Source organism: Barbus barbus (assembly GCF_936440315.1).
Source record: "Barbus barbus genome assembly, chromosome: 35".
Classification (NCBI taxonomy): domain Eukaryota; kingdom Metazoa; phylum Chordata; class Actinopteri; order Cypriniformes; family Cyprinidae; genus Barbus; species Barbus barbus.
The window spans coordinates 4,696,051-4,708,135 of record NC_136763.1 but is presented as its reverse complement, the minus strand read 5'-3'; the positions used below and the strand labels follow the sequence as shown (position 1 = coordinate 4,708,135).

The 12,085-nt window shown below is 34.4% G+C and overlaps 1 protein-coding gene across 1 annotated transcript in view; it reads left to right on the top strand.

Annotated features, from left to right (window-relative positions):
• LOC306855434 (ephrin type-A receptor 8-like) overlaps positions 1-12,085 on the top strand; it is a gene marked incomplete at its 5' end in the record, with an annotated part of 80,500 nt that overhangs the window by 18,580 nt on the left and 49,835 nt on the right. The window contains one exon of the mRNA XM_079394158.1: positions 3,869-3,933. Coding sequence (XP_079250284.1) covers positions 3,869-3,933 — 65 coding nt within the window. The remainder of the gene's footprint in view (positions 1-3,868; positions 3,934-12,085) is intronic.

Here is a 12,085-nt window from a genome sequence, read left to right as displayed (position 1 = left end):
TATTAAAATAACTGGCAGCTATCTTTGAACATCAGTTATAATGATTTTGCATAATAATCGCATTTTATATACATTTCACAATCAAAACAGATTCCTTTTTTTGGGAGATTATTGGTCCATCATATTTTAATTACAAAGTCAGGTTAGACAGACCAATTAGACCAGTCTTTAGGTGGTTCTAGCTCTAGTGTTTTATGTTACGTATTCATACATTTTTATTAAATCTTTTTTTTTTTTTGTCCCTTATCAATTCAATATCATAACAAAATGACAAGGATTTATGCTGATTTTGTCCCACTTCATAAATCCCATTTTGTCTATGGTATTTCCGGACTTTTGGAGGTGACTCTATATTTATACAGTGTGTATGACAAACCAGTTTGCTTAAACAAACCAGACTCCCAGAATTTGAGGAGGATGTGTTTGATTAGCATGTTAGATTGCTCGGCTGCAAAGCTGCATGTGCATAAAGCAGAGTGACAAAAAAAGCAAGGTTTTGTCATTCTACACTGCCACACACACACACACACACACAGAGAAGCTTGTCACCCTCAGTTTTTGTCTGTAACAAAAAGCCCCAGAATGTAGTTAACTTGCACAGTGTCATTGCCAGTGCACTTCCAGTGTATGCAACATGTTGACATGCAGATGCTAGAGCTTCTGTCCTGTAGTGTGTACTTGGCATCGCTATTTTGAAAGCAGCTGTGCTACTGTCACACTACGGATAAATGTTAAGTTAGTAGCAGCGCTACTTTTAGTTAGTACTGGTTTCTAGGAAGGAGCCAAAGAGCGAGAGGAAAGGAAACCAAGAAGGAGAGAGTGAGAGAGGCCATCTGTTCCTACTTTCTGACCCAGTGCTCTCATCAGAAACAGGCTTTCCAAATTAGAAGTCCAATCACAAGTGCACTAATACTGCTGATTACAGCCTGCGAGCGAGGGACAGACACAGAAAGAGATCAGAGAGAGCTAAAATAAAGTTCTCTAAGTAGAAAATTAACCAAAGTGATGACATTTAAAAGAAACTGAAAAAAATTGCACAGACAACCTGTTAATGAACAGAATGTGAAAGGTTCACTAGAGTACTGTAGAAGAAGAAGAAAAAGAAGAGCTCACCTGGGACCTGATGTACACGGGTGGTCCTTCTGTTAGTACGGTAAATTCATGTTCATGCATACAGTTCCGTTTGTAATGGCAGATAACTGTTGACCTTAAATAAAGGGATAGTCCACCCCAAAATGAGCCCTTCCATCATGACTTTCTAGAATGTCTAAGCAAATCATTTTGGGTCCCATTGACTTCCATGGTACTTTCTTCCATGGACGCCAATGGGAACTGGCATCCAACCATTTGGTTACCAGTTTTCGTATTTTGTAATGATAATGTGTGTGTGTGTGTGTGTGTGTGTGTGTGTGTGTGTGTGCGCGCGCAATACACATGTGTTGCCAACTTGCCATTCTGAACAATTCTAGATTTCAGTTTTTACCAGCACAGAACTAAATGTGAAACTGAATAAATGTATGACGTTAAGAATGAGAGATTTATCTCAAAATATATTTAATGTCTTAAAATATTCAATTTCATATAATACATTCATTTTTATTTTCATTAAATATTAAGCATTTATATATTTATGCAATACTTTATATTTAAATAAATATTTTATTTATTTAAAAAAATAGAAGTGTTATTAAAAAAAATCTAAAGAAACTCTAACTCACCCTTGTGGGTTACTGAATAATGCATTATTGGGAATAAAAATCATAAATGTCATTAAATTTTTATAGAAATATTAAACCTTTATATAATATATTCTATTTACATTTTTAAATATTTCTTTCTTTCTTTCTTTGGAAATATCAAAAATGTAATTAAGATATTTTTAAATATCACCAAACTGGTCAGCATTTGAGAGTTATTAATATATATATATATATATATTAATTTAGTTGTTTATTTATTTATAACTATTTGGAGACTCCAGTGGTCAAGTAATGAAGACTTCTCCTATGACATTTGTCAGTGGAAGTATGTTTTTGCTGACTTTGGGGATTGCTTGGCTTGTAACAATTTTGAAGTTATGTGTGTTTCACTCCATAATGACAGACACAGAAGTAGTCAGACAGAGCACTGGTCTGTGGAAATGTTTTTTGATGACTGTCTGGATAGATTTGATGACATAGTCTTGTTGTCAAGCAGGTGCGTGTATTGTGAAAGTTTAACATTAAACATAAAAAACGAGCTCTCAGTTAAACCTGAACCGATCGTAATGATAACCTGAATGTGACCTCTGCGACATTGTCCAAAAAAAGCATTGCGCTTTAGCCGCGTATAGGTGTAATGAGTCGAATGTGAAGGTAACTGCAAGCTTAATTTGTTGTTTTGTGGTACCTATGGGACACTGAGGCCGGTTTGTGTTATCTGTTAGCACGCTACCCGACACACGTCCATGTGGCAGCTGGCATTTTTTCAAATTGAAGGTGACTTCTTGTTTACCCATTTCCAACTAGATGGGTGCTCAGAATGTAAAGCAGCATTCAGGGTCTCGGGGCTTATGGGGGGTAACTGGGTCAGGTGAGTGGCTCATGCCGGTTCCTCCTCGCACAGATGGGCGCATCTGTCACAGCTTCCCGCGTCAAGTGTCACGCCGGCAGCTCAGGGCCAGACGCACAGGACCTCTCGTGTTTCCCAGATGGATGGGAGCAGGAAGATACAGTTTACCGTGTTTATTTGTGAAAAAAAATCTAGCATGATTTTGGCCCTCGGCTACACTCACGGAGGAAAAAATGCTTGTTTTTTGGTGACCTTGATTCATACTGAAAAACAGGCTATAGGTGTCTGGTCATAAATAAGGGACGGCCCATTGCATACGCCAATGCTACGGCTTTACATGCTTCATCATGCTACATTTGAGCCCTTTATAAGTTACAAGAAATAATTTTCTTAATTGTTATTTTGTCTTGTTGATTTTTTTTATTATTATAGTTAATGTCCTTTAAAACAAGACAAACCTACTTAGGAAAAACTATATTATCTGTAAACAAACTAACTGTTGTTTTCATATAATATCTTATTCAGGTCAGTACTAAATAAACAATAACATGCATTTTGTATGATCCCTCTTATTTTGGTAAAATAATTAACATTTTACAGATTCTGAAAGGTGTATGTAAAGTTTTGACTTCAACTGTATATATATATATATATATATATATATATATATATATATATATATATATATATATATATATATACATATAAATATTTAATATATACAATAATTATATGTACAGTATAATTATATTTTTCACAAAAAACAAGACATACATGATTAATAAAATATATGTTAGTAGTGTTCAAATAAAAAGTAATTTGTTACAGTAATTAAAAAATTAAATAAATATTAAAAGTAATACAACAAACAATTACAGTAATGTTACTGAACCATAAAAATGCTAGAACAATTATTATTATTATTATTTTATGTAATTGCAACTATCAGAAAAATAAAACAAAGCAGTCCATCTTGTGCGTTTCTTATTCAGTAGACGTTAGTGTTAAGAGCTGGGTTAAACGAATTGATCCAGCCGTTAAGTGGTTCAAACTCATTGAGGAAAATATTTGTAATGGAGCTGACTCTTGCATTGAGAGGATGATCCTTGTGACCCATTTTGTCCTGTAACAGACAAAAAGTGTTTTAGAGTTTTCTCAGTGTTTTAGAATGAGAAGTGTATCCTTGCAGTCTATCAAAATAACTCAGATGTGCATCAGCTCATGTAATTGGATGTGCTTCAAGATAATGGAGTTCCAGTAATTATGATGAAAAGTTCTTTTGAAAGCTGTTGTAACATGTTTTATGTTCAATTTACAGTGAGTCTCCTGGACACAACCAGAATATCAGGAGACTGGGGGTGGCTCACATATCCTTCACATGGGGTAAGAAACGTGTGCTCCTTTATATTGTGTGTGTGTTGTGAAATTTTAAGTTGTTTTAAAAGTGAAGTGTGTAGTTATTTAAGATGAGATGCAAGTGAAAAATGTAAACATTCAACTCTCCAGCGTGTCAACTTGTGCTTCAGGCTGTGGTGTAAGATTGGCAGATGAAGTGTTTGCAATCAGAGTTCCTTTGAATGCCACTTGTGAATGAACTTGCTCTTCCAGCTCTAGCCGACTGGCTTTCAAATCGGCTTCTTTAGTCATTTTCATTTTCATTTGTTTCCCTTAGTCCATTTCTCGCTGGCACTAAACCTGCATTCTGTTGCACGATTTGCTGTAAGTGTTTGTAGTTTTATGATGAGTAGGCTATGTTTTCAAAACTGTCTTATTGGCAGTGTTAGAGCCGGTGGCACAGAAATTACATAAAGCAGTTTAAAGTCGGCATGAAATAAAAAATGACCTGTTTACATTCTCAGTTCACACTGCTGGTCTTATTGTGAACAGCTGGTGCATATTATCCCAAAGAAGAAGAACAAATAATAATTTCAAAAGTCCTTGTAATCATTCATCAAAATCTAATCATTTGATTCACCTGTGAAACAGGGGTTAAATTGGGACAGATTGTGTATATGAATGTGTCTATTTGTGCATAAAAATACACTCACCGGCCACTTTATTAGGTACACCTGTTCAATTGCTTGGTAACACAAATTGCTAATCAGCCAATCACACGGCAGCAACTCAATGCATTTAGGTATCTAGATGTGGTGAAGACGACTTGCTGAAGTTCAAACCGAGCATCAGAATGGGGAAGAAAGGGGATTTAAGTGACTTTGAACGTGGAATGGTTGTTGGTGCCAGACGGGCTGGTCTGAGTATTTCAAAAACTGCTGATCTACTGGGATTTTCACGCACAACCATCTCTAGGGTTTACAGAGAATGGTCCGAAAAAGTGAAAATATCCAGCGAGCAGCACTTGTGTGACGAAAATGCCTTGTTGATGTCTGAGGTCAGAGGAGAATGGGCAGACTGGTTAGAGATGATAGAAAGGCAACAGTAACTCAAATAACCACTCATTACAACCAAGGTATGCAGAATACCATCTCTGAACGCACAACACGTCGAACCCTGAAGCAGATGGGCTACAGCAGCAGAAGACCACACCGGGTGCCGCTCCTGTCAGCTAAGAACAGGAAACGGAGGCTACAATTCACACAGGTTCACCAAAATTGGACAATAGAAGATTGGAAAAAGTTGCCTGGTCTGATGAGTCTCGATTTCTGCTGCGACATTCAGATGGTAGGGTCAGAATTTGGCGTAAAGAACATGGAAGCATGGATCCATCCTGCCTTGTCTCAACGGTTCAGGCTGGTGGTGGTGGTGTAATGGTGTGGGGGATATTTTCTTGGCACACTTTGGGCCCGTTAGTACCAATTGAGCATTGTTTAAACGCCACAGCCTACCTGAGTATTGTTGCTGACCATGTCCATCTCTTCATGACTACAGTGTACCCATCTTCTGATGGCTACTTCCAGCAGGATAATGCACCATGTCACAAAGCTCAAATCATCTCAGACAATGAGTTCACTTTACTCAAATGGCCTCCACAGTCACCAGATCTCAATCCAACATGTGGTGGAACGGGAGATTCGCATCATGGATGTGCAGCCGACAACTGCGTGATGCTATCATGTCAATATGGACCAAAATCTCTGAGGAATGTTTCCAACACCTTGTTGAATCTATTCCACGAAGAATTAAGGCAGTTCTGAAGGCAAAAGTGCAGGGCCGGATTATCCATAGACAGGATTGGGCGAGTACCCTGGGGCACCAGCCAATAGGGCACCAAGTGATAATGACTAGACCTTTTTCATGTTTTGTATATATATATTATTTTGCTGGAAGAGATGCAGATGCATAGAAAATGAACAGTTAATGATACAATGTATACAGAGAGAATATAAAATATATGCACACATAAAGAACTACGATTGGGTCAGGTCACAGTGTAATTGCGGCCTCCCCCCAGTCAGTTCCAGTGTGCGAAACGTAAATTAAAAAAGAGAAGATATCACGGCACATAGCCAGGGCTCTACAGTGCAACTGAAAAGTACTGCGTGCGACTATCAAAACATACCCGATCAGCATATTTGTGTTTGCGCTGAGGGGAGCTTCAAAGATTTCTACTTGCGTGTTTGTGCAGCGTTGAGTAATGTATCGCAGACATGTTGATTCCTTGAATGCAATGTTAATCAGAATCCACTCACTGCTCAAAATACTTTTGAAGATTATAAGGGAGTTTGCAAATGTGGTATTAAATGTACAACAGTTCAATAAACAATAAGTTAATATAAAGTGATGTACATTGTATGAATTTAACAATATTGTCTATTTCGTAAAGGAAAATAGTTTCAAACAGTCACAGCTGTTTGAAAAAAAACTGATTGCTGCCATATGCTTTGTTCTCTCTCACACACACACACTCACACACACACACACACACACACACACACACACACTTTCCCTAATCTCAAACTACTCTGTCCCACTTGTTCTGTTGACACATTATTCAACCACTACCATAAAAGAGAGAGAGTGACAGAGGTGTGTGTGTGTGTGTGTGTGTGTGTGGGGGGGGAGAGGACAGAGCAGGAGAAGAAAAAAGCAAGGCGATGTTCAGAGTTGGGTGCATTTGCATATTCTAATGGAGAAAATGATGCATGGGGTATTGAATTAGCGGAGCCCAAAGTGATCTAAGCGTTGAACTGTCACAATTAGCACGGGTGGCTGTCAGAGACTGACAGCGGTGTGATGTCCCTCAGAGCAAGGCGACACATCGGTTTTGCATGATGTAACAATCCCTCCATTATCAGCTCACATGTTTAACACTGGCAGAACGCAAGTAAATTCCTCAAATCAAAGCGGTATAGTCTTTCAACTGGAAATCAAAAGGTTTATAATAATCAGCTTTTAGATCTTGTCGTGGATAGTTATCTGGAGATTATTTTCGGGCGTTTAAGTGTTTTTAGTGTGTTGTTTTGTTGTTCTGGATGGTTGGTACAATATTCTGCACTTCTAAATATAGCTCAAGTCCCTCCTCCACTTACTCTATTGGGCTGTGGGACTAAGTGAAAATCGAAAGTTTGATCACTATTGTTATAGTCAAGGGTCAAAAATTAGTTTTTTTAATTTTTTTTAATTAATCATTAGTTTTAATCAAGGATGCATTATGTCAGGGGTTAAAAATTATCATTATTATTTATTATTATTTTTAAAGAAAGCAATACTTTTATTCAATGGTGTACTATCAAATGTTTAATTTAATTTAATTTGTATTTATATTTAATTCTATATTTCTCAGGGGTTAAAAAAATAGTAATACTTTTATTCAAGAATGCACTATATCTGTTTAATAAACATCATACATATCATCAAAGTTTTTGGGTCATTATGGGTTTAAAAAAAATAATTCTTAATATGCATTTAATATATTAAAATGACTTGGTAAATAATGAATTAATATGAATACTGGTGTAATGATGCTGAAAATTCACCTTTGAATCACAGGCATTAAATAGAGTTTTAAATATATTCAAATAGAAAACGGTTAGACTGGTTTTGCAGTATTTCGGATCAAATAAATGGAACCTTAATGAGCATAAGAGACTTTTTTAATAAACATTTTAGTGACCTCAAACTTGCACGGTAGTATATATTTCTATAATTATTTACAGGTATGGTTGAGAATGCAATTTTTAGAAGTCAGTCTAAATGTATTATGTTGCAGTTGCTAATAAAGTTACCTGCAGAACTATTTTTACTCCAATTTGGCACTTAGTAGGTGTTAAGTCTGTTTCCTCTGTGAGAAAGAAAGCGCAAGACAGAGAGAGAGAGAGAGAGTTTCTGAATGACTATACAGTCATAAAGGTGCTCAAATGAAATGGATTTCCTCCTGTACAGAGAGCACATTTACTACGACCTGAAAGCTAGAAAATGGGACATACATAATTCACTGAAGTGTGCTTTCAATGCAAGTCAACAAGCCGTACCGCAGTAAAACTGCCAGATAACGAGCATGCCCGTTTGCATTTGCCCTCTAATTACTGTTTGTTAAATGTATTCTCAGCGAATAACGCAAGCTATTTACTTGAACTTTGCCACCTTTTTCTGTTCTCATCCACTCAATCACATAAACAGCGAAGGCCTGGAACAGCGATTAAACCGTCTCTTGCGGGAAAGAAGGCAGTTATTTCTTCTTCTCTCAACTGTAAAAATAATTTCCGCAAATAGATTATGTTAGCGTACATATTCGCACTGGCACAGCGAACACCTCCTCCCCAATTATTACTTGACAGCTCGCAAAAATTAGTGGCGTACTTTAACAGCTCGACATTAGTTAGTGTACCTGTCTGATGTGACTGCGGCGGTCCCCGCTGAAATGAGCCCCGACGAATGCATCTCATTTACACGCCGCAACGCTCTGCTAGATGTTTGCTTCTCTAATAGCTGTACTTTGCTTTTTTGTGTATGCATTCAACTTCAAATTAGTCGACTCCAAACACAAAGTCAGCAAAGACAAAAGAAAATGAACAAATGCAATCTCTTTAATATCTCACTTCTTATAAACTGGACGGCAATGAGATTAAGTGGAGAGTTTTATTTCTATGTAAAAGAGCTAAATTCACATGCACAGTTTCAGGAAAACACAAAACAAAACAAAACCTCAGACACGTCTCTAACTGTGCTCAGGTTTGTCAAGATAACAAGGCCTTCATATTGAGATCTTATGATTTTGGCATATTATATGAGAAGCAGGACTCCTCCATTTAAACTCATTTAAACAGTTGAGATATTAAAAAGATCTCATCGGTAGGTCTTTAAATTATACTGGCCCCGGTCATTTAGTCTTGAATGAATGAGGAATATTCAAAAATATCCATATAATATAATAACACTGTATAATAATATTATAATATTAATAATAAATAGTACTATTCATATTATTAATATAATAATGCTTCAGGTTTTTTTAAATAAAGAAATTAATACTTTTATTCATATTCAAGGATGAATTATGCAATGTTTTATTTTATTTGATTTATATTATATATATTTTATTTTACCAAAGTTATAAACAAGGGTCAATTTTTTTTTTGTCTTTCTTTTTTTCCCTTTTTTTTTAAAGAAAGTAATACTTTTATATTTATAAATATAAATAAATCAGATTGAGATTGCTTTGGTGTTTTAGCAAATTTGTTCAGTTTAATCTCATAATTTCTTTTAAGCAAAAACAATTAAGATAATATTAAAACGATCCCATCAGTAATTTCATATTAAAATATCCTAGATAAATTATTCTGGAAATAATTTGATGATAGGTTTAAGGAAACATCTCAATTTGTTCTTTATCTAATGTCAGTGCTGTTTATAAATTATAATGTTCGAGATAATTTAGCCCTCATAGAATCTGATAAGGAATATATATATATATATATATATATATATATATAGCTCATTGGTACAATTTCACAATTGTTCAATTTATCTTTCCTAGATAATTTAGTCTTGAAATAATTTGATGAGGAATATTCATAGGGCATTATAACTTGAAAAAGAAAAAAATATTAATGAGATCTTATAATTTAGTCCTGAATGAATTTGTATTGGTCCTAACCATTATGAATGAATGAATGATCTGAGACATGGAGTCATTTTCTAGCTCTACACTTTCACTCTATACTCTTAAATTGTATAGCTGCCTTTTCTGCTCGGTGAAACACACATGTTGAGATCTCCACTGAGTCTGCTGGGCAACATCTGAGCGATACGTGATTCCTCTGCGACTCGACAGACAGTTGCTGTTGTTGGTCCGAACAAAATGCTCATGCATGCCGATCACGTAGATGGTAAATACAGTTTGTTTGGTAGTCACAGGCCTGACCCTCATGTTAAAGCGCTACGCCGCTGTCTGCTGGAATCGCTATTGATGGATTAAATACTTCAGCCTGCATTGTGCCTCTGATTCCCATTTACAGAAGGATTTGCTGCATGGACACTTTCTTCTGTATCCATTCGTCTTTTTCCAGGATTCGCCACTTCCATTTCCTTCTTCTTCTGAATGCTACGTGACTTCGGAGATGTGTGCCGTGCCTCACAATGCATGTTAGCGTCAGGGACAAAAAAAGAGCAGAGCACAAAGAGATTGCACTTTCTATTTGACATTTTTTTTCCTGGCGTGTGCTTGTGACGTATTCATTGTCACCGCGGATGGGCCGCCGCGCCGTGTGTGTCTCGTGGGTTTGATGATATAACGTTTGCCGTGGCAGATTGCGTCTCGCAAGGAGGACTTTTGTAACTCCGGGTCGCTTTACACACTCGTTGAGCACAGCTAGAAGTAAATGTAGCAAATCTGTCATGTGTCTTATCATGTAAGTTGGAGTTGATGCTTGTTTGGACCTGATTAGAGTCTTAGAGACCATATTCATATTCTCTGGCGCATTATGCAAAATGATGTCTTGAACTACTAATCGTAAGTAGGTCTTTGACTAGCATGTACTGAAAGCTTTATCTCATTTGTGATAGTAACTAATACCATGTTGTACTCTCTCTGACAGCTGTTCAACACATTTCATTTATATCTGCATCTTGGCTCTTGGGAGGTCTAGAAGCTTGTCATATCTCACTTTAGCGGGCCATATTTCAAAGCAGTTTTAGTGGTAGGCGAAATGTTTTAGAAATTATTTTATTAATGAAGAATTGCCACTGAATACGTGAATGCCTTTGTAGCTCCTGATAGACATCCAACAAAATAAAGCTGTTTCAAATGAAATAAACCGTCTGCCTTATTCTGTACTTTTTCTTGCAAGAAATTGTACATGCAGTTTATATTTATTTATTTATTAATTCATTTATTTATTTATTTATTTGTAAATATATACATATATAAATATTTGTAATTTATATATTTAAATAACAACAACAATGATGATTATTATTATTATTTGAAATAGTTTATAATCTAACGTTACATAAATTTAACGTATTTTTATTTATTTAATATACAAATATATTTAAATATATCAAAATAATATATGAAATAAAATACCTAAATATAATTATTATAATTTTGATGTGTTTAAATATATTTAATAGTTATAAAAATGTTTTTATTAATTTTTCTTTATTTAATATGTAAATGTATATAATAAATAATGTATACAAAGTTTAGTATGATTTAAATATAATTTAATACAATTTTAATATTTAAATAATATTGATTTACATAAATTTAGATATGAAACAAATAAAAATAAAATGTATATAAAAATATAAGTACTTAAAATTGATGTAAAGTTTTATATGATTTACATATGTTCTTTTTCTTTATTTAATATACAAATTTATGTAAATAAATAAAATGTATATAAAGCTTAGTATATCATTTAAATACATTTAAACATCAAACTAATAAATAAATAAATACAATTTTTTAATAATTATTTAATAATCATATAAATGTTTTTATTTATTTAATAAAACATGTATATAAATAAATTAATGAATGAATTATGTATACAAAGTTTAGTATATTATTTAAATATAATTTATAAAATGTTAATATTTAAATAAAATTGTAATAAAATTATAAAATAAATATAATAACATATCAAATTTATATAGGGTTTTATATTATTTAAATATATTTAAATATTACTTAAAATCTATTTTATTTTCAACAATTATATAAAACAAATTTGTTTAAATATAGATTAAATATATACAGCATGTGGCTTGATATATATATATATATATATATATATATATATATATATATATATATATATATATATATATATATATATATAATATCCTTCTTAAACGAATTATTGCGTTTCTTTTAATGCGCTTTTGTGTGCGCACAACTCTTTTGTACACTTTAGTATGAATGAAAAATGAGAATGGGCTGCATTCTCAGCAGTAACCTGACAAAAGAAATAAAAGCCATCTCAAACTCCGGCCCGGGGAGATGGATTAAAATTGGATTAAACCAGCACCTTGACTATGAAATCCATCACGTTCCCTCATGCAAGCAGGAGGCTTATGGAAGTTTGCGCGAGCAGAAAGGAGTGATGAGGAGCTGACATGGATTGGA